This window comes from Desmodus rotundus, chromosome 3 (assembly GCF_022682495.2).
Source record: "Desmodus rotundus isolate HL8 chromosome 3, HLdesRot8A.1, whole genome shotgun sequence".
Taxonomy (NCBI): domain Eukaryota; kingdom Metazoa; phylum Chordata; class Mammalia; order Chiroptera; family Phyllostomidae; genus Desmodus; species Desmodus rotundus.
Window position 1 is genome coordinate 196,609,019 of NC_071389.1, and position 23,619 is coordinate 196,632,637.

A 23,619-nucleotide genomic window follows, 5' to 3' on the forward strand; every position below is an offset into this window, starting at 1 on the left:
GCCTTGGGGTTGATTGGCATAAGCGCGACCCACTGTTAATTGTAGTATTGGTTTCACTAAGAGCTTGAGGAGCCAATCACGGAGGTTCTTATTGAGATACGCGGGATTGCGACTTGGCTATTCGAGCCAAGCGGCTGAGCTGTCACTGAAGAAGTTGGGGTGGGGGGTTCGGGAAGGAGAGGGTGGGGTGGGTGGAAGGGGGAGTCGGATCGATACGGAGGGTGGAGGATGAGGCAGTGCGGCGAAAGCCGGGGACCTAAAGTCCTACCGCATTGGAGGCCTCTGAGGAGCCGGGCTGATCTCCCCGCCCCGCGCCTTTCCGAAGTTTGGGATCCCTCTGACCCTGAGGGACAGATGCCCGATCCTCGCCTAAACAAGGCGTCCATTACCATTCGTCCGTTCTCTGTCCGGAGCCACGCCGAGTTAAAGTCTATTGAGTGTAACTCTCGGCGCTTTTGAGATGTCTGTTGATTTGTCACACAAACCGCCCCAGTCCTGAAATATCCAGAGTCCCCCTCAAAAAAAAAAGTATGCTGGAATTCGTTAAAAAGAAAACGCGAGCCCAAATCTTGTGTCTTTTACGAGAGGGTTCAGTGCTGGTTGCGAACAACCTGCTAAAAGTGGGAAAACAAAAAAATGTGGAACGTGTCCTTTAGCATGAAATGCTTTAGAGTGGTATACTAACAGTTTGCGAGAAAAAGTGCCGATTCCCTCATAAGATAAAATAAGTCTGTTCAAAATGAAGATTATGAAATAGGCACGGTGTTATTCGTGGAATATCTGGCTAAACACACAGTATTCACCCTCCTAGTTGCTTTTTGGCGTTTCATTGTGGGCACTGTGCACTCAGTTAAAACCAGCAGCCATATTGAAGAATAATAGAAGTAGGATTTTTTTTCCCTCCGAGTTGAAGCTGTTGGATGAAAAGTGCTGAAGAAGTTGGTTGAAAGAGGTTACAGCTTGGGAGGTGGCCCAAACTAGGGGGTGAAAAGGGAGTTTGGGAATGTTTATAATTACAGAAGCCAGGAAGTTGAATTATTTAAAAGCCACTTTTAGATAAATTCTTTCTGGAATTATCTCGACTAATTTATTAAGAGTCTGAGCATGAAAAGTTGAGAACATCATGTTATTTGATGGTAGGAGCCAAACAAAATTCTAGTGAATTCTAGAGTTTGTTTTGAAGTAATATTGTATGATTTAAATAATGATCTTGTTCTGTGTACTGGATAATTAGTTATCCAGCTTATCTATCCCACGATTACCCATGTTATGATCCATCCTTCATTTTAGTTAATTCGCTTCCTAACTTTCACCTCCCCAGTCACGCATCCAGTGCTACCTGGAAGAACAGATATTTACTGATACAGAAGTTGAGCTCTTCTGCAACTGCCAGGGGAACCTGCACAGTAATTCAACTCTGTTTATTAAACTTGAAACAGGCATTTAAAAATGATTCCTGATTTTCTTACATTGATATGGCTGACCAAATTATTTTATACTGTAGGAAAAAGTAAAATTAAAAGATGACTCGTTAATTTCTGTGTTCATATACTCAACCCTTTGAAGAATGGGTGAATATCCTATAACTTACTGTTGCTGTCTGATATCAGAATAAAGTAATACCCCCAAAACTATTGTTTGGTGGTCCTTGTGGCCAAAGAGATGATAACTGCAGCTGCAGCATGAAATCCTAGAGGGTGTGTATGTGTATTACAAGGAGAGTGCATTGTGTGTCCCCCCTTTTTTCTCTTTGCAGTGGAATGCAGTAGCCCTCTGGGCCTGGGATATTGTGGTTGATAACTGTGCCATCTGCAGGAACCACATTATGGATCTTTGTAAGTAATTGCAGGAGGATGGGAGGGAAATTCAGAAGGTTACAGAGATTGTGGCTATCCTGATATGACCAATTTCATTCCTCACAGTGAAATATATAAAGCAAAGGCAGAGCACTGGGGTCTTCTGTATCTAGTCCATTGGTGTGTGAAACAGAGTATAGTTTTTTATGGTGTTTTGGAGGCATACCCATCTCAGAATAAATCTACTCAGGCTAAAAATGACAAGGCCACATTTAGAATGAATTGTGGACCCAGAGGCACTGTTGATCCCTCTATATTTTTCATCTTGTACACAGACTCAAAGACAAAGGTCAAAGGAGGAAAGTAAACTTTGAGCTAAAATCTACCAGAGCTAGTTTTTTCCAGGCAAGATTTATAAATAAAAGAAGCCTATGAAGTAAGGATTTTCAGTGTTAACCCCAAACACAGTTAAGAGGATATCACTGCCAACATCTAAATAGGCAGTTGCACTAAAGAAATTTCATTTGAACGTTTACATATTCCACCACACATGGTGGACATGATTAAAGTTACTGATGAACAGACTTAGTAACCTTATAGCAATAAGGACAAGAATGTTTACTACACCAGGGAGAGTTGAGATTACTTTTTCATCCAGGTGCCAAAATGGTTTGTTATTGAGATCAGAAGTGGGGCAAAGAAATTTCAACTTTCTAGAGTTGAAATTATAGGTACTTATGTTTTAAGCCACTCTCCTGCTCACTCTGATAGTTTCTCTGGCTTGTCATTCTTGAAGTGTCCATGGTCTTTTGTAGAGCCCTTACATATCCTGTTCTTTCTGCCTGGGATATTCTCTGCCTCTTCTCCCTGCTACTTTGGTCTAACCCAGCATTGTCCAATCTAAATGTGAGCTACAAATTCAGGCACATGCATAATTTAAAATATACTAGTACTCACATTAATAAAGTAAAAAGAGACAGGTGACTTGTATTTTATCTATCCTACTGTATCCAAACTATATTAATTTCAACATGTAATCAGTATTTTAAAGTGAGATATTTTACATTTTCTTTTGTTTGTACTAAGCCTTTGGAGTATATTTTATACTTAGAGCTAATCTGATCTTAATTCAGACTAGCCAATATCAAGTGCTCAATAGCCACATGTAGCCAGTGGCCACTTCATTGAGTAATGTAGAACTAATACAATTGGTCTTCATAACTCACCCTGGACTTGCTCAAAGATGTTTTCACTGACCATACTTAAATACACACAAACACAGTCTATGACAGTTCTGTCAATATTCCCAAGACATCTTATAGTTTCCTTTGTAGCAACCATTTAATTTAATTGGTCCGCTGTCATGTCCATGTGATTTATTTCCGTATTCCCAGCATCTACCATAACATCTAGTACATTACAGATTCTCACTAAATATTTACTCAGTGAATAATAAAGACAAAATTGGGGGAAAGTTTGTGATCATTGTAATTTGGAAAGCACAAATCAAATATTTTGTGTTGGAAAGCAATCATGGCAGGTGTTGGTAGCTTATTGCCCTTGGTTTCTTTGAGTTTTGACCATGTTTACCTTTTCACATAACAGGCAGAGCAGATCAGCAGCTACCATAATGTTTGATATAGATGGAAGGAACTCATCACAGAAAAACACATGCACATTTTAAAATGTGTTTGGGCGTGGCATTTGATTACATGCTTGCCAATTTCTCTGCCATGCATTTTCACAGGGAGTTGCACCCACAGAAAATTTTACTTTCTTGGGTCTCTCTTCTGTAAATAATGATTTCATAGAACCCTGATTTCATTTTTTTACCTCTATATTTAAGTTTTTGTGTCTCTCTCTGGATGTAAGAGAATGCACTTCTTGGGAAGACCATGAAAGTTGAAAGCCATTGATACTCTGTCTTCTCTTAGAGTTGACCGACCACTCAAGGGATCAATGTAGGCTTCAGTTAGACACCTGCCTTATGGTATATTTTATTCTTATTTATTTACTTATTAATCATATCTTTAAATGTCAATGAAGAAGTAGAACACTGAGCTCCTATAACAAAAATTATGATAGTATTTTTAAGTTGTATCTTTTATTCATTCAATAAATATTTATATCTTGGGCCTCTTCCTAGGCACCAGAATAAAACTGTCTGAGATCAAGTCTTTATCCTTAAGAAACACCCTGTTGTTTGATACAGACACTAAAGAGAAATCTGATTGCCACAACTGGCCTTGTCTTTTAAAAATAAATGGAATATGATTCTTGAAAAAGACTTTGTTAAAGATGAAAATAAGAATCTGGGGTTAGCAATGGCCATTTTCTAATATATTCTACTCTGGCATTAAATCAATAATTATATACTTAGCTGTAAATAAATAGAAGTGATTATGGCTGTGCCCCAGTTGGACTCTCCTACAAAGCATTCTTGCTTTGAAGACTTTCTCTCTTTGAATCCAAATTGATACTATATGCTCATATTTAATTGATACTACAGCTCCATATTTATTATATATTGCCCTATTTCTTGGTGTTTTACAGAGTTGCTGAAATACATAGTGTACTAGGCATTATTTTCTCCATTACACCAGGTAGTCTAGTTCCAGATGAAGAGGGCATCCAGAAAGGCGTAGACTCAGCCTTTATCCATAAGAAGTTAGTCTCTTCCTAAAACCACAGTTCCATCAATGTTTTCAAAGTGTGAAATCTGTTCACTTCCAAGATGAAGCCATTGCTTCCCTAGCAGTATTGAAGTTTAAAAGTCCCCAAGCATTACATGTCACAAGGAATATGCCTCTGTCTTTGCCTTATGACTTACTCTCTGCACCAAAAGCTTGAAGACATTTTATTTGAGAACATTTTACACTTCTATTTAGTAGTCTTTCATGCTCTTTTATCTGGCATTCTCGATTGCAATCCTGTCCCTCCGATATATTTTTGTTCTTTGTTAGAGATTTTCTGGTAATGAATAAATACACATTTTGCCCCCCATTCTTTCTGTTTATAGAAGTGGTTTTTGTTTGCCTATTCAGTTACCGAGAACCTGCTTTGCATTTGGCACAGAAAGACAGCCCTTTAAAAATACCAAGATCTAGAAAAATATAAACATGATAATGTACCTTGAAAAAGTTTTGTTACTTAAATAATTGTGCCCTTTATTTAACTAATTTCATAATAAATAGTCCTTGTATAAATGAGAGATTCCAACATGAAGGACATCAGCCATCCCATTAGACGGTATTTTTTCAGCCATCCCTTTAGACGGTAGTGCCTTCACAGTCCCAATAAATTCTTGAATATGCTGTGTAGACCCTGGATCTCCACTTTTATCAGAAAGAAAATCCAGTTATTCTCTTTATAGTGTGAATCTGTATAGCAAAAGCAAGTTCTGAGATTTCAGATTCTTTGCTTTTCATATTTTTGAAGGGTGGGAGAAAAACCCTTATTACAGGAAAACTCTTCCCCTAAGACCATTAACATCTCAGCATTATTTTCTTAGAGTTTTACTGTTTTCTACCTATGGAAGATTGAAGTAATTGTCTACTATTAAATAGTCTTTCCTAGAGATTTAGGAAGATTTCCTAGAGATTTCTTGTTTGGAAGGGGGACTCCATGTAGTTACCACCTTCGAAGAAAGCAAAGTATACATTGGTAATGCTTGTTCCTGGAATATTTATCCCTAGTAGAGCTTTACTCATCACTTCTGGATCTCAGATTTTCATTTTGTTCAGTTCCCTTCTCTTTCCCCTCTATGAAGTTGATATTTTATACCTACATTTTCAATAATTTATTCTGTTCACCAGACAGAATCACCTCAGGGGCTGTAAGCATCACTAAGTGGCAGGCCCCAAAGCCCTAGCCCATTGTCCTAACAGGTCTGCTTTGGTGACAGAGTATTAAAGACTTGAGATTTGATGTCTTTGCGGAGAGCACACCCTATAGTTTGCTGCAGGCCTCCTCACCTCCTTTTATCTTGCTTCCATCCCAATTCACACGTGTCTGCCTGACCCCTGTAGGCTTTGGAGCTTCACACAGGTAAGCCTGGGTGTTCTCAGGCCTACAAGGAAGTATTCTCCAAGAATAGGGAAAAGATGCCAGTTCTCAGAGCAGTAAGAGTTATGAAGTGACTTAAGAGTTTATGAAATTTACCAAATTAGGAGGGATAACTTTAATTTGGACAAGTCAGGTTGTGTTCAGAATTAAAAAGTGCCTTTTCCTTCATTATTCCATTCTTAAGGGTAGGAAATCATTGCAAAGCATACTGTTAAGTCACATTATCTGTTCTTAACCTTTTTTCACATTCATTAAATGACTGACTAATCACTGGAGATGTTGTTCAGGTTTACACCACTGCTCCTCCAGCCCTGCCCCAAGCGTGTCCTTGTGTAATTGTGCAGGTAGGACAGCTGTAGATTGACAGGTGGTTGCTCCTGCAGTCTGTGATCTTGTCGCTCTTGTTCCCACAGGCATAGAATGTCAGGCCAACCAGGCCTCTGCCACTTCTGAGGAGTGCACCGTTGCGTGGGGAGTCTGTAATGTAAGAAAGCGTCTTTCCCTACCAGCATGGCTTGGAAACACGTATTGCCGCTCTTCCTGATTTGCCAGTCTTGAAACCCAACTAGAAAAAACAATGACTAGCCCGCCTTTCGCCCAGAATGTATACAAATAGTTTAAAAAATAATAATAATAAATAAATCTTTGTACTGTTCACCCGTTACAGGGTGAAAATTATTAGTTATTACAGAGGCACTAGTTTTTCTTAATTACAGAGTGGGCCCACTTTTGTTAGAAACATTTTAGGGATTCATCTTTGGAAATTGCTTTTGAAGCCTATGGGGCAGGTTTTAGAATACTCTTCTGTTGGTGGAAATCTACCTTCTTAACAGATTATTTAAGGGCGAATAAACTGAGTGTTCGTGTGTGTGTGTGTGTATGCACGTGCACCCTAAGTGTGGGGCATGTACTAAGTTTGGATTTGGGGGATTTTTTTTTTAACATGGCTCATGCCAGAAATGTTTTGTGCAGCATCACTGGACTGAATGTACGGCCTTCCAGCGTGTGACAGCTGTGAAGGATAACAGGCATCAAATATGTTATTTCTAGCATGTGTTAAAAACTCAACCTTAAAGCCATATAGTCCCAGTCAGATGAGCTAAAACTGTCCTGTCTGGATCTCCTGTGCCAAGGCGACAGAGGACCCACAGCCCCCTGCATGGCACAAGCCTAAGAGCCTTGGAGTCTGTGCATCGTGACTTACCAAGTGACTTCGGGCAGGTGTTTTATATCTCTCAGCCTGGCTTCTCTCATGTAAAATAGGGCTAGCAGTACACTGCATAGAGTTTAATCAAGAATGTAGTGATTTTATGTTCAGAGTGCTTAGAACACCTCCTTGCACATAGTAAGCATAAGTGTTTGCTAAATAAATACGCATTTGGGATAGTGGTGGTTACTGAAAGGGCAGTAGCTATCAGTACTTGAGGCTCACCCATACCTTGTGGGACTGTCTTTTAATTCTGTCAAGGACCCACTGGGCAGTTCACAGACGCCTGTACTGGCTAAGGGATGGCGTTCGTTGTTCGTGGGGAAGAAGAAATGTAGCGGGCCCTTTGCTCTCCTTGGCATTCAGGCATATACTAAGAGCCCTGTTACCCTATGGTGGAAGGAAAAGGGACTGGACGTCCCCTAAATTTGGCTAAGAGACTTACTCAGAGAGCCTGCCATAAGAGGAGCTGGCGTGGTATAGCAGAAACTTTTGGACTAGTCCTGGGTTGTAGTTCTGGGTCTTTTACTAACCAGCTCAATGAAATAGGCAGGTTGCTTGACTTGTCTGGTTTTCAGTTTCCTGTCTATAAAACGAAGGTGATAATACCTGTCTGTCATGCTTGCTTGCCAGGGTTGCTGTCATGCTCAAATGATAGAATACGTGTAGGCTGTAAAGCCCCGGTCAGTGTACTCTTAAGACTGTTCAATATACCCATGCATATGTTAGATTATTAACAGGAAGAAAGTTGGGATCGGGTACATTTGCAGATGCTATCACCTGCCACGCAGCCGCATTTGCATCCCCGCTTTCCCTCATTCTCTGAGGTAGTTGGGGTGTTCAAGGACCCTATACTACTGCAAAGTGCCTAGTGGGGGAGGTAGAGAAGGGTGTCTAGGTGAGTCTTTCCCGTGATTGAGAAAATGCCTCAGCTCTCTGCCTTTTAGAAATTCTGGGGGGTTAGTTTTTTCCGCAATGGGTTGTATGAGAGTCAATAGTAAGGGACCTTCAAAAGCTGTCACTCTGGGAGAACATTTGTCCTGTTGAATATCTGTAGTATACAGATATACAGATATTGTGGAGTCCACTCTTAATTACTGAACACTATTTTAAGTTCTCTGCATGTGTTGGGAGACATCACTGACCAGATTTCAAGGCTGTTATTAAACCAATCCTGCAGAAGCTTTCATTGTTTTGTTGGGTGTCAGCATTGTCGCCCTGTCCCACCTCAGTTTGACCCATCACAGATTAGATGTGGAGGAACACTTGCTGCTTCTTTCTTAATACTCGACTCCTCTGAGCAGGGATGGGGAATAAGGGCCACTGCAGAGGTGTAAGAGGTGTTGGAATTAGCATCAGCAGGTCCTTACGGCACACTGGCTTTCTTTTTCCCCAGATCTGAAAGCCAGCTCCTAGCTCCCTGTCAGTTACCAGTATTCTTGGTACTCTTGCCTTTTACTTCCTATCTTGGTCATGAAATGAGCCCTTTGATGTTTTCAGCTACTTGTTCACCATAACACATCCTTTTACCCTAATTTTTTATCTTATTCCCTTTTAAGACAAAGTCCCTCACCCATTAAAGGCGTATTGAGTACTGAGCTCTTGTAATGCACTATGTCTGTGAACTAATCTGGAAATGAAGTCCTTTGAACAGAGCTGAGGTGGATGAGGGAAGTCTCCATCTCCGCTCTGGGTGGGTGGCAGTGGCAGTGCACTGCCAGGGGCTGAGAAAGCTCTTCTGGTGTCTTGTTCTCCAAAGAGAGGGGATGCAGCTGGAGATCAAGAGTGGGGAAGTTTGAAATCTGCATGTGATCAAGAGCCTCCTTGCGTGTATCCAAGGAATATAGAAGCATCTTCTTACAGGCCAGATAGGATGAGGGAGCCACATTCCATATTCCCTTAAGAAAAAGGGGGAGAACTCACTGCTAGAACATACACCCATCTTCCTCAGTAGTTTCCTCCTTTCGTAGTAATGCCATTTCTAGCAGATAATTCATTGGAAATGTCCTTGTACCTAACCAAAGTGTAGGGGTTGTGGTTTTTTTGCTTCTCATTATTTCCTGTCTCACATTGTTCTCCAGCCTCCTTTGTGTAACCAGTCCACTGCATTTGACATATGTTGTCTGTAGATGGCTGAGCCTACACAGTTATTTCTAATAACACGTATCTTTTCTTCCAGCATGCTTTTCACTTCCATTGCATCTCTCGCTGGCTCAAAACACGACAGGTGTGTCCACTGGACAACAGAGAGTGGGAATTCCAGAAGTAGGTATCTGGTGGTTTTAATGATGTAAGACTGGGCTTTGGTCAGTGCCATTCTTTGTCATGCCTCAGGCTGAAGGGTGTATAGTCTTAAAACATGGAGCATGGAACATACCTTGTTTTATAAACTAGCTTTTGGTTAATTAAGGGCTCTATTTGGAAAATGCACAAACATGTGGTCAACATTAGAAGTGTGCAGCCTCCCTGACTGGTGTGGCTCAGTGGATTGAGCCCCAGCCTGCGAACCAAAGGGTCACCAGTTCGATTCCCAGTCAGGGCACATGCCTGGGTTGTGGGCCAGGTCATTTTCTTTATCAAATTTTTTATGAGGAGGGGGATTTTTATTTAACTATGAGTTTTGATTAATAGGATATGAATAGTTTTAAAAACAAAAAATAGGGTTTAGTTTGTTATGTTTAGAAGTCCCTTATTGGTGCAGTTATTTTGCTTTTAGACTTGTTTATTTACTTTGGTAAAGAGTTTTAGAAGTCATGACAAACCCATGTTCATTTTTAAGAAACCTGCCAAATACTCAGTGTCTAACTCCTACTGTTGTACTCTGTTCAGCAAAGTGAATGCTAAGTACCATGTAAGATAGGAAAATGAATGAGACAGTCCTTCCCTGCTCTTGGGGAGCTTGCATTCTCCAAAAGAGCAACCATGACAGTAATACATGTCAAGGCAGAAGCACATTTTGAGTTCTCAAGAGGATTTTGTGACTTGCTCTTCCCTATAGCAGGCTCGGGATTCTGTTTTGGACCAAAACCTCATGTTGCCCATTATATATGTCCAGGTTTGAGCCTAAGAAGTGGGGAGTGTGAAGAATTCCTCATGTTGGGCTTTGACACTGCCACTCTGTCCAGCCACTGGCTTTGCCAAATAGTGGTTTTCAGTGCTTTGGGGAAACAAATCCATAAGGAACAAATTACAGCATTCTTTTAATCTGCTAGGCGATTTCTGGGTCATTCTCTAGCTCACTAACAAACACTACAGCTCTACTTTATGGAGTTTGGCACAACTTTTTTTAGACAATATTCAAGTGGATTTCTTATGAAAAGTGCTTTAAGAACCTAGTAGTCCTTCAGGATGTTTGAAGCAATGATCTAGAGTTTTAGTATCCTGGTTCTCATCCATATATCGAAGTGTTTCAATCAGAGACTAACTGCCCCAAAAGAATCAGGCCAAAAGATTAAGATAATGAAGAATTTTGTGTTCATGAAATCCATTTATATGAGGAAGAAATTTCTTGGCTTTGTTTACTTTTATAATCTTGTTAGAGTCAAGTTTTGGCTTCTGGGGAAATCAGAAAACATTTGAAATCCATGCTTAGTTTTTGCATTTTCCATAGTTTTGCTCTTTTTGTAGTGCCAAATGCAATCAGAGCCATAATGCATCTGGTGATAGAGTTTGAAAATGAAGGCTGTTCTATTACTATTTTCTGTACTTGCCTTACCCCAAACTTGTCTAAGTACTGGAGTAGATGTCAGAAAAGGTAGGGAGAGGTCAAGAGCTCAAGCTGTCTGAGCCACCGACCAGAGCCAAGAGGTGGATTTCCCTTTTGTAACCATCAGCTCTGACTTCTTCCTCTCACCTCCCTGATACTGCCCAGCATCTGTCTGGTAACTGGAAGGAGGGTCAGGTGGGAGTCCCAGGGAGGGATCTTCACTAGGGAGGTTGAAGCTGTAGTGGGTAGGATATTACAGAGCCTGATTAGCTGAAAGGGGCAGAGACCAGTGTCATAACCCGATCTTGGAGCACACTTAACATCTTTTCAGAGTTTTAATCAAATTTGCTCATGTGTTTTAAGTAGGTTTTATAGTCTGAAAACAGGAAATTACTAAGGAATTAATGGAATAATTTACTTTGTCTTTCAGGTATGGGCACTAGAAAAAGAATATTTTTCCATCAAGCTCAACTGTTTTGTTATTCATTTAATGACTTGCCCTCCCGTTACTTAATTATAAGTTAGATAGAACGTGTCTTTTCTGCTTTGTCTTTTTAAGTTTGCTAATCTGCAGTCCTATTGTGTCTGTGTCAAATAAAATCCAGTTGGATTCTAGAACAGATGCTGTCTCTTGTGTATGTGAGAAAAGTGAACATAAATAAAGGGTCCCCTTTTCCTAGATTGGACAGCCAGCTTGTGAAAGTGAGACATTTGTTCATCAGAGCAGAGGTGTCCTGCGAGCACATCACTCAGTCACAAGGCTCTGTCCACAGCCTGGTTACTGATGGCAGTCTTGGGCAAGTCACCTCTGCTCCATGTGGCTTCTAAGGACTCAGTGGCATCATGTGGGCCCAGAAAGAGGCTTTGTAAACTGTAAAAGCATGATATAAATGTTAACCTCGATATATGACATGTTGCTTTCTTTTAGTTTAGAAAAGTAAACGTGGAAAAAATCTAGTAATTTTGGCTGGCAAAAGAATAATTTGTTAACTCAAGTTTAAAATTGGTGTCACTTAAAATTCAGTTAGCAAGAGAATCAAGTTTCCTTCACCCCACCAGTCTTTGAAATTTGTTTAAACTGTGTTGGCCGTAGTGGACATGCCAGCTCTAATACTCAATGTCGTGCAGAGTCTTTAACTGAGAAGCAGTCTGGATACTGCAGTGGTTCTCAAAGTGGGCTGAGGACTCCTGGGGTCACCTGCAGTCTTTTCAGGTGCTTCATGGAGATCCTTTTCCAACTGCCTGTGTGTTTGAGGGCAGCTTTTCTTTATATTATTCAGTCAAAGCAGCATCTCGAGTGAAGAAGCAAATATGAGAATGCAGCTGTCTTCTGTTAAAACAGATATAGAAGGGATTTGCAAAAATGTAAAAGAATGCCGCTCATCTAATTTTCTTTTTGTTTTGAAAAATAGTTACTTGTAATAAAAGTATGTTAACATGTGATGGGGTTTTGTTGTTTATAAGTCTTAAATTTCTCAATTTTTATTTCCATTATGATAACTATTGTATAGATATAACCCATGCAAACATATTCTTTAAGGTCTGCTATTTTTAAGATCAAAAAGGATTCTGTGACTAAAAAGTTTGAGAACCTCTAGTTTAGTAATAAAGAACTTTAAATCCTAATGAACCTGGATCAAACCCAGCTTACTCACGTAGCTACTATACACACCTGGTACATAGTAAGCACTCACCTGGAGGCAGCTGCTACAATTGCTATTATTTTAGGACTTCTGCCCGTGGCAGAAATCCCCTCTTTTAAGCCCCTTCCATGTGATCATTTAAACTGCATGAATACTCTCAGTTGCGAAAACCACATTACTTTTCGCACAGATGACAATGTTATATATTTGGAGAGTTCTGTATTTATCGGGACTCTCGGTTGCTAAGTACAGAAATCTAGCTCCTGCTCAGGTAAAGGGAAATTTATTGGAGGAATGTGGGGCTATGTAACAGAACAGAAGAAAGGACTAGGGATACAGCCAATCGAGGCATAAGTGGGACCAGGCAATTGCTGCTGGTACTCCCACTGCTGCCCCGTCACAGAGGCTAACTTCAGATACAGCAGGAAAATTCGTATGCTCATACCTCTGCCACCTCCCCTTCCACAGCTCCTGCCATGCCAGACAAAACAAGAGGTATGTACCTAAAAACTTGCTTGGGAAGATTTGCGTGTTGCCTAATGGAACTGGTGGACACAAATCTCCCCAGAGATATTAGTGGGATTATTTGCTGAGTGCCTACTGTGTACTATGTACACCTAGAGGACACAGCAGAGTTAAAGTCTGCCCTCAAATAGCTCACAGTCTAGGAGGAGATTGCGAAGAGAATGAAAGAATGGATGAATGATGGAAATCAATTCTGGAGAGCCTGACGGCCCAGGCTGGGCTTGATTTTGAAGTGCCCATTTCCTCTTGGTTTTCCTTCTGACAACTGTGCCCTATAGGAGATCCTTTTCAATATGCCCCTAAAGGTTTGGGTCTCAGTTCTGCCCTGTCTGGGAGACCTTATCCTCACCTGTAGTCAAAATTGTGTACTGGACCTTCAGGTGGGCTCCTGACAGCTGACTGTGTGCCTCTTCCCAGATTGGCTTTCAGTAATGCCACATTGGTAGCTTGAAAGTGTATTTAGCCCACAGAAATTGCGGAATGCTACAAATCAGAGTGTTTTCCCTAGAGAGCTTGTTAGTCATTTACGAGCACACCACCGCATAGTTGTGCCCATTGTCTGTCCTTGGTTGTGTGTCTTAGACTCTCAAACTCAGCATTTCCAAAATAACTAACCTATGATCATTCTTCCAAAGCATAACCCTCCTGGATGACCTAGCCTGGTTAATGGCATTGTCACTCATCCAATTTCTGAAGCCACAGGCATTCACAAGGCATTTTAGACACTCTCCTTCCCCTCTGCACCTAATTAATCACTAACCTCTATTCAGTCTCCTGTTGTGCTCTCACTAAAATCTGTATCTTCTCCATTCCCACTGTCAGTGACGGGGCCCAACCCTTTTCCTCCTTCTCAAAGAAGGTTGAATTCCCTGACTTGCCACGCTGCCATTAGTCTCCTGCTATAACCTGAAGTGAGTCTTCAAGTTGGTCTGATGTTCCTTCCACTGCTTGAGAAATCCCCGCCTTGATGGAGGCAGAGTTTGTTTCCCATCATAGACCTTGAACGTGCTCATCCTGGCTCTCCAGCTTGCTTGCAGCTGTAGCAAGGTGGGTTACCTAACCATCAATTAGGGACACTCACCCTGCCATCCATTGTGACCGTGGGCAGCAGCAGTGGCAGCACCCAAGGCCCAGTGCCGGTGGCAAAATGGGTTATGACATCCAGTAACAGCGTCAACAGCCAACACCTTCCTGGACTAGTTTTGTGGCATTGTTTTGGCTGTGGTCCCGGGGCTGCCCGTTTTCTGAGCCTGGTTCTCTAACAGCTGCTGTGAGCTCTCCAGCGTCCTTTTAGTATGCACTCTGCTATGAAAACCATCCAGCTCTTTAGAGCCCACTGCCCACCCTCTAAACTAGGCCCTGGCCCCATGCTCTGCAGAACCTCACATAGCCTGTAGGGCCACAGCATACCCCCATTTCTGCCCATGTCTTTCCAGCTTTGCATGAGTCCCTCAGCCCATTGGCAAAGCTAACATCAGTTTGGAGACCTTGGGCTGATGACTTTAAGTATTTGCATCACCTAACTTGAAAGAGCCCGCCCCTGGCTTCTCATTTAACTTCAAGTTGGAACTTCTCACAGACGCCAACTCATCTCCAGGCGAGCTGGCCCTGCCTTCCTGATCTCATCTAAGGATGTCATTCCCTCTGGTGTTCACAGAGCCCCAACCACCCTGAAGGGAGTCGGCACCTGCCCGTGGCCTTGGCCTGGGGCTCCCCCAACATCTCCAAATGGATGGCTTCTTCAAGTCTCAGAACATACATTCACTGTCACCTTCCCAAGGAGGACTTCCCTGCCACCCTGTGGAAATGGCCATCCAGTTCACTCTGTCACATCAGCGCATTTAATTGTCTATGAAGCACTTGGGGCTATCTAAGTTGTCTTGGTCACTTAAGTAATTACTTGCTTACTGTCTATCCTTCTGATTCTGAAGCTCCAGGAGAGCAGAGACTTTGGCCCATTTGCCTCTGAATCTTCAGCACCTACCACTGTGCCTTCATTGGTTTAATACATAAAGGAATGAACAAATGAGCTGCCCTTGCTTTTATTTCCGTCACACCTGCCAAGCCAACTCTCTGATCAGGATTGGGGGTCCACCGGGAAGAAGCACTATACTGATGGTGTACATGTGAGTATTTTTTCTGCTCCCTGTAACAGTCGTAGTTCGCTTTGAAATGATTTTTGTGTTATCTGAGCCCAAGAGCTTGGTTGTTATTTTTGATGTTTATTTTTATCATCATTTACTACTTATTGACTATCACTGATGTGCCAGCCATCAGTGGGAACTTTCCCATCCACTGTACCTTCCCCAAAGCAGAGTCTGTGACACGAGTGCTGTCGCTGCCTCATGTTACAGATCAGGATGCTGAGACTCAGAGGGCTAAAGTGATGGCAAGGTCTTGTTGTAGGGAACCGTGGAAGCAAACTTTGAATCGGCGCCAGTCTGACTCCTACACCCCCCTGAGCACAAGGGTGACACCAGGCCCTTTCCCCTCCCCACCCAGAGGATTCGGCTCACCCCCTCTTTGGTGATAATGATTCCAGCTCACCCCACCCCTTGCAGAGGCCTGCCTGCCCTGCAGGGCCATCGCCCATGAACCATAGTAGGCAATCTTCAGTTTAAACTGTTGGCCATCTTTCTGTTTTTAGCTCTTTTCTCTTCAAAAGAAATGAATTTTAGAGAAGGAATAAAAATATCACCTATTGTTTTTTATTTGTTTGTTTTGTTTTTTAAAAGCCCAGTTCTTAATATATTAAAGGTCAGAGTTGAGTGTCCAAATCAATAATAATGGTCTTCATTAAATTGAGGCTGGAGGAACAGCCAGGTTCCATGATTATAATAAAGAACCTTGACATTTGTATAGCCCTTAACTATTTACAAAGGGCTTTCACTCCCTCCTCCTCTCATTTTCCCCTCACACTAGCCCTCCGAGATGCAGGGAGGGGGAGAGAAAACGACCTTGGAAGGAGATATACCTGGGGCCACATCCCAGCCCACCACTGTGGAGCCACGTGACCTTGGACAGGTCAGTCAGTCTGAGTCTGTCTATTTTTTATTTTTAATTATCATGCAATGAAATGGACTTTTAAAAACATCTTGGCAGATAGTTTCATGAATTTTAACAGAATACAGATTATTATAATCACCACAATCAAGAGTACAGAGCAGGCCCACCTCCCCAAATACTTCCCTTGTGCTATGTCTTTATAAACACATTTCCCCAACTCAGCCCTGATGACCACCGGTCTATTCTCCATCCCTACAGGGCTTGTCTTTTCGAGAATGCCATATCATGTAATCAGACAGTATGTCACCTTTTGAGATTGGCTTCTTTCATTCAACATAGTGCTGTGTGATTAATTCAATTGGTCTTATGTATGAATGGTTCACTCCATTTTATTTCATCCTGTGGATGACCACAAGTTGTTTATCCATTCATCTGTTGAAGGACATGTGGGCTGTTCCCATGTTTTGAGTCTCCTGTTTGTGTTGTTTGGTTTTGGTATTTACAAGGTTTTTTTTTGATGGTGGTAAAACACATATAATATAAATTTACCACTTTAAGTATAAAATTCGTAGCATATTAAGTATTACCTTTAAAAAGTAAAAAGTTGTATAACCATCACCAACTATTTTCAGAACTTTTTCATCACAGATACTCTCTACCGATTAGACCGTAACTCCTCATCTCTCCCTACCCCCCACCCCAACCCCTGGTAACCTCTATTTTTTCCATCCTTATGAATTTCCCTATTCTAGGGACCTCATGCAAGTGGAACCATACAGTATTTGTCCTTTTGTGTCTGACTTCCTTCACTTCATAACGTTTTAAAGGGTCATCCATGTTGTCGCATGTGTCAGGATTGCATTTCTCTTTAGACCGGATAGTATGCCGTTGTATGTGCACACCGCATTTCGTGGGTGCATTCATCTGTTGAGTGTTTTCCACCTTTTGTCTGTCATGAATACTTCTGCAGTGAACAGGATGTATACAAATATCTCTTTGAGATTCTGCTTTTAATTCTATACCCCTAGAAGTGGAATTGCTGAATCGTATGGTAAACTCTATATTTAGCTTTTTGAGGAACTGCCAAATTGTCTTCCACAGAGGGTGCACTATTTTTACACACCGTGGCTTCAACAACAGAAATTTACTTCTCACAGTTCTGGAGGCTGAGAAGTCCAAGATCAAGGTGCTGGCAAATTTGGTTTCTGGTGAGAGCTTTCTTTCTGGCTTGTAGATGGTCACCTTCTGGCTATGCCCTCACACAGTCTTTCCTTGGTATGAGCACCAGGGAGAAAAAGAGAGAGAGAGCTCTTGCCCTTCTCACTTTTCTTACAAGGACACCAAGCCTATTGGATTAAGGCCTCACCTTATGGCCTCATTTAACTTTAATTATCTCTTTAAAAGCCTACATCTGCCCTGGCTGGTGTGGCTCAGTGGATTGAGTGCCAGTCTGCAAACTAAAAGGCTGCCGGTTCAATTCCCAGTCAGGCACATGCCTGGGTTGTGAGCCAGGTCCCCTGTTGGGGGGGTGTGAGAGATAACCACGCACTGATGTTTCTTTCCCTCTCTTCCCCTCTCTCTAATTATAAGTAAATAAAATTTATTTTAAAAAAAGAGCCTATATCCAAATACAGTCACACTGGGAGCTAGAGCTTCAACATATGAATTTGGGGGGCATGGAGAGGACACAATTCAATCCATAGTAACATCTTTGACAACACTTATTGTTTCCATTTTTTAAATAATAACCATCTTAGTTTTGTGAAGTGTTATCTCATTGTAGGTTTGATTTACATTTCCCTAACGACTAATGATGTTGAGCATCTTTTCATGTGCTTACTAGCCATTTTTACTTTTATTTTTTATTTATTGATTTTAGAGACAGGAAAAGAGAGTAAGAGATAGAAAGACAGAAACATCAATTTGTTGATTCACTTACTGATGCACTCATTGATTGATTCTTGTATGTGCCCTGACCGGGGATCAAACCCACGACCGGTATCAGGGCAATGCTCTAACCAGTTGAGCTACCCGACCAGGGCTTGTTGTCCACTTTCATATCTTCTTTAATGAAATGTCTATTTAAGTCCTTTGCCCATTTTTTAATTGGGTTGTTTGGTGATAATTTATAGGAATTCTTTATATAAACTGAATAATTAAATCCTTATCAGATAAATAATTTGTAAAAATGTGTTCTCATTCTGTGGGTTGTCTTTTCACTCTCTTGACAATGTCCCTTAAGGCACAAACATTTTTAATTCTGATTAAGCCCAGTTTATCTATTTTTTCTTTTGTTGCCTGTGCTTTTGGTGTTGGTGTCATATTTTAAAAACCATTGCCAAAACCACACGATGACTATTTGCCTTTGTGTTTTCTTCTAAGAGTTTCATCGTTTTAGATTTTGCTCTTTGATTTATTTTGTGCTACATTTTGTATGTCGTATGAGGTGAAGGTACAACTTCATTCTTTTGCATGTGGGTATCCAGTCCTACCAACACCATTTGGGAAAGAGGCTGTTCGTTCCCCCCAAATCAATTGACATATATGTGAAGATTTCTCCCTGGGTTCTCTGTGCTAATCCATTGGTTTACATGTCTGTCTTTATGCCAGGACCACGCTGTTTTGTTTGTTAGAAGAGGATATTACCTGCTTCACAAACTGTCACGAGAATGAGAGATCATGCAGGTGAAGGGCCTGGCACAGAGCCTGGCACACAATAGGTGCTTAACAAACAGCAGGTACCCTTAGCAGGAGTCGGGCCAAGTACTTTGAGGTTGAAAGGAGCAGGTTCCGTCAGAGCCAAGGGAAACTCCTCCCATCTGCGCAACTGGCCTGTGGAGACTGGAATGTGACTCAGGGCACAAAAGGCCCTCATCTGCTTGTCCCTGAGCGATGCCCACTGCTGCTCAGTACCTGAAGCAGATTTTCCATTTCTGCTCCTCTCTTCTAGCACTGCTGTCCAAATTCAGATGCCCCCAAGTTTCTGAGACAAGAACTTAGTGGTTTATTTTGGAAGAGATTCCAGGAAGCCCAGGAAGGGAGAGGGAAGGTGAGACAGGGAAGGGAAGAAAGCCAACGAGAGGGCTACTACCCCTGTGGGGCTCATTTCTACCAGGGGCGGCTGAGGGGGTGGCCGAGGGGCCAAGTACTGCGAGGGTTTCTCCACAGACTCCCACGGCCCTGGAGGTTTGAAATCTCTGGCCCTTCTGGGCTACCCTGCACAACAGGCTGAGCAAGTTTCCACAGCTCCAGAAAAAAAACCCTCAGGCTTTGAAGCAGAGCCATAAGGGTAGTGGAGGAGAAAACTGTCCCCGTACTGAGTACTGGGAACCTCTCGGGCCCCTGCAGGTGGACTAGAAAGGACCAGAGGGGTCTGGGGCGGAGCACCAGCAGCCTCTACAGCCAGCACCACCACCCACCTCTCTGCCCTACGCCTCCTTCACAACTCCCACCTGCTCAGAGCTCCTACTGCAGCTGCCTTCTCTGAGCTTTCATCTCCCCGTCTCTGGGTTTCTGTGTCACTCTGCTGCCTGAGTTTCTGTTACTTCTCATGATGAACCTGTCCTGTTGAGTCACCACCGTGACTGGGCAGGGCTTTCACACTAGCCGGCTCACGGAGCGCTGACCCCCAAAGCTGGCTGTCCTTGCCCCAGGCCCTGATCCTCCCTCGGTCCACATTTCTGAAGTCTGAGGAGCAAAGCCGAGCAACCTTTGCAACAGAGCCGTTTTTTACTCTTTCTTCATAGGGGTGCCATGTGACAGCATCCAGGCTTCCGGATTGCGGATTACTCGCCCAAAGGAGTACAGTTGTCCCCCTTTACACATGAGGGAATTGGGGCTCAGAGCATTTTAGAGACTCGCCTAAGGGCACACAGTTAGCTAAAGGCAAGCTTGGGTTCGTGTGTAGTCTCCTGCCTCTAAATCTCACACTCTTTCTGCTCAATCATTTTGCCTCTCACACAGGGGAAAAAAGCTCCCCGTGCTGAAAGTTATGAGAATCTTCCTCTTGGGTGAGTTATGTCATGAGGGAAAGGGACCTCAGACTTTCAGGGTCCTGGGCTTTGGATAGCAGAGCACAAGATTGGGGTTGGTACTAAACCCACAGTGAAGGCACCTGTACCTTTTGTGCCAAATCAGGTATCACCCTTCGTGAAATTGTAGTTGAAGCAACTGGTAGAGGACATCATAGATCCAGAAAAATTTGCAGGAAAAAAGCGTGAGATTGAGAAAGATTCTGTTCATTCCCTTCAATATTCTTGACAATGGGGGAGAAGCTGCTTATATCAGTCATGTTCCTGGTGGCAAAGGGCAGAAACCAACCAGGTAGCTTGTGCAGGAAAGAGATTTATTGGTAGAATATTGGATGGCTCATGGAATGGCAGGAAGTCTAGAGAGGCAGCTTATAAAACAGGCTGCCCTGGATGGTGTGGCTCAGCGAATTGAGTGCCAGCCTGTGAACCAAAAGGTCACTGGTTTGATTCCCAGTCAGGGCACATTCCTGGGTTGCAGACCATGTCCCTGATTGGGGGTGTATGAGAAACTACCTATCACACATCAGTGTTTCTCTTCCTCCCTTCCCCTCGCTCTAAAAATAAATAAATAAAATATTTTTTTTAAAGAAAGAAAACAGGCCAGAACCAAAAGGGCAAAGGGCAGCTGGATCAAACCACAGGAATGATCGGCTGGCAGAGATTCCTGGGCACTCCACCTTCTACTCAGACAGGCCCAGCCCCGGTCACGTGCCCACCATGCCGGCCACCCCGTGAGTGAAAGCAGGGGATCCATTTCTGTTTCTGTGTTGGGGAGTGGGGGCTCAAGATAATTCCCCAAAATGGAAGAGTGTTTGGAGGCTAAGCCACCAAAATGACAAATATTTTCAGTATTGCTGTTACTCGACGCCATTGCTGGGCACTACCTGGTTCTTTCCTCAACACAAAGTCTCACGCCTCTTTCTTATTAAAACACCTTCCCTCATAAGACTTCCTGCAGCTCATCACCCTTTACCACCACGTTCCTTGAGAGGACTGTCCACAGTCATGGTCCCCAGTCTGTCACCATCTCTCCCAGCAGTCTACCATTTCTTACCCCCCATTCCACTGGAAGTGCCACTAAAGTCACCTTTCACGTGCCAATCTGCCTTTCAGTCGTTCTCTGCAAGAATGCAGGTGCTTGGTGAAAGCCTCCCCTCTCTAGTTACCTGCCTGGAATCGCGTTAATTGTTGTGTGTTACATGGTGCAACAGGGGCAGGCTCCAGGTTCGTGGGGCCTGACGCCTATGCATTTGGGGGAATCTCTTCAAGAAAAATAACACAAAGTTACATAAAGAAATTTCTAGAGTTCCTCCCCAGGAGTTCAAAGGAGCTGATGCAAGTGAGGGGGCACGAAACGTAAGCTGCCTTCACAATGAACCCCCGGAGAAGAGACAAACCAGGTTTCTGTGACCATTCGCCATTGGGGATGGGATGATTTGTCAGCTTTTTGCCATTACGAGAGTACTGCAAAGACATTCTTCTACGTAACTCTTTTGTCAACCTGTGTATTCCTCCATAAGACAAGCAACAGGAATTGCTGAGCTCTAGGTCATGGGCCTTTTCCCCTTTATTTGATGGTATACGGCCAAATTGTCCTTCAAATAGGTGTCCCTAAATCCCACATCCTTGGGATTGTGGGGATTTTCTCACATCCTTGCCAGCACTGGAAAATATATATATATATATATATATATATATTTTTTTTTTTTGCCAAGCTGTTGAGAGAGATAAAAGGCATCTCAGTGTTGTTTTAATATACTATATTGGTTTCTAGGTCTATTGTAACCAAGTACCACAAACTCATTGGCTTTAAGAAAACAGAAGTTTATTGTCCCCCAGTTCCAGATTGGAAGTCCAAAATCAAGATTTCGCAGGGCCGCACTCCCTCTGAAATCTGTAGGGGGGCTTCTTCCTTCCCGCTTCCTAATGTCTGTGGCAGTTGTCAGTCTCTGGTGTATCATTCCCATTCTCTGTCCTCGCATGACATTCTCCCAGTGTCTGTCATATGGCCTTCATTTTATAAGAAAGACACTAGTCATTTTGAATTAGGGGCCCAACCTACTCAAGTGTGACCTCATCTTAATTACTTACATCTGCGAAAACTCTATTTCCCAAAAAGACCACATTTTGAGGTACTGAGAGTTAGGACTTCGACATATCTTTTTTGAGGGGACAGAGTCCAACCCATAACATTGGCATTCCTCTGCATTCTAGGGACTCGGGACATTTTTTCATGTGTTTACTGGAAATTTGGATCCTTTCTTTAGCAAATCACCCATGTCAGCTGCCCAATTTTCTACCAGGTTATTTGACGTTTTCCTATTCCTTTCATGATCCTCTCTCTTTTTCAAGGTGAAGCTGTTGTATATGTGGCGAAAGTTTGCTCTCAGCCCATCACACATGCTTTAACTTTGGTTTTGGTGTCTGCCTTGACTTCTGTGACACAAAACTCCCCAGGTGGCCCTCTTGCTTCTCTGGTACAGTGTCTGTCCTTCCTCCTCTGCCTCTTTGCTCCAAGACTTCCCCATCTCATAAATGGCACCCCGTCTGTCTGTGCTCAAGCAAGAAACACAGGCATGTTCTTGCTCTTTCTTCTTCCTGCTTCTCTGTATCTGACTTATCACCGAGCTCCATAAACTTGACCTCTTAAATACCTGTCAGGTCCATGCATTTCTCTCCATCCTTCTCCCTGGTCTAAGGCACCATCATTGCTCACTTAGACACTTGCCAACAGAGTCCCTGGTTTCTCTGCCCCTTCTCTGTCTGCTCCAATCTGTTCTGCCAGGATCTCTGTTAATCCAAACTGATCTTGCCACATCTTGCAAGGGCTGCTTCTCACCTGGCCTGGCCGGAGCCACTTCCTCCTTCCTGATACTCTCCCCAGCTCCCCAGCAACATTGACCTTCAGAGCCAATCCACCTCACTCCTATTTCCTGAAGGCCTTTTCACTTGTGGCTCTGTCTCTCATGAATGCTTCCATCCCCACCCCTCTTCCTTGAGATACCATATTTCATTTTCTCAAACAAGAATGACCTTTCTTCTTCTCCAAGTTCAAGTCCAGGAAGAGTCACCCCATCCCCCCCATCCCCACCCCCACCAGGGTTTAGCTAGATGAACACTGATGTGCACCAGCCCCTGGACTCCAAAATGCAACCCACCAGTGGGGGAGAGTGTGGGTGCTCCAAGCCTGCTTCTTCCTCTTTCCAGAGGTTACAGAGGCGAATGCCACAGAGGGCAGAAAGTTATTCCTGGCTTTTAGGAAAAGGGCATGTTTGCTATTATGCTGAGAAACATGTTCTTATCCTGCCCTACCCAAGACCCAGTATCAACAACAATAAAATAAAGAGAGAAAAGAAGATATTTGTTGCCAAGCTCTTCACTGCTGCTCCTCCCTGACTCTCTGCCTAATATAGAAGATGAATTACCTTTGGGGAGAATAAGAATCGCTAAGGCAGGAATGCGTACAACGAAACTGCCAGTATTCAGTTTTTGACATGCACAATGAGCTCTTGAGGCCCATATCACATAAAATAGACTTTTTCAGTTTATTTATTTATTCAACAAATACTTATTAGGCCTCCACTGCGAGCTGGGAACAGTTTGAAGCATAGTGTAGAGATACAGCAGAGAAAAATGTGGG

At 42.8% G+C, this 23,619-nt stretch overlaps 1 protein-coding gene across 1 annotated transcript; it reads left to right on the forward strand.

Moving 5' to 3' along the window:
- Window positions 1-1,756: 1,756 nt before the first annotated feature.
- RBX1 (ring-box 1) lies at window positions 1,757-12,217 on the forward strand (the record flags this gene model as incomplete). Its single annotated transcript, XM_053919615.1, is given in 4 exon segments — window positions 1,757-1,835; window positions 6,275-6,345; window positions 9,248-9,333; window positions 11,205-12,217. Coding segments are annotated over 4 exon segments (249 nt in total), but the record flags the coding sequence as incomplete, so codon positions are not given.
- Between the last annotated feature and the right edge of the window lie 11,402 nt (window positions 12,218-23,619).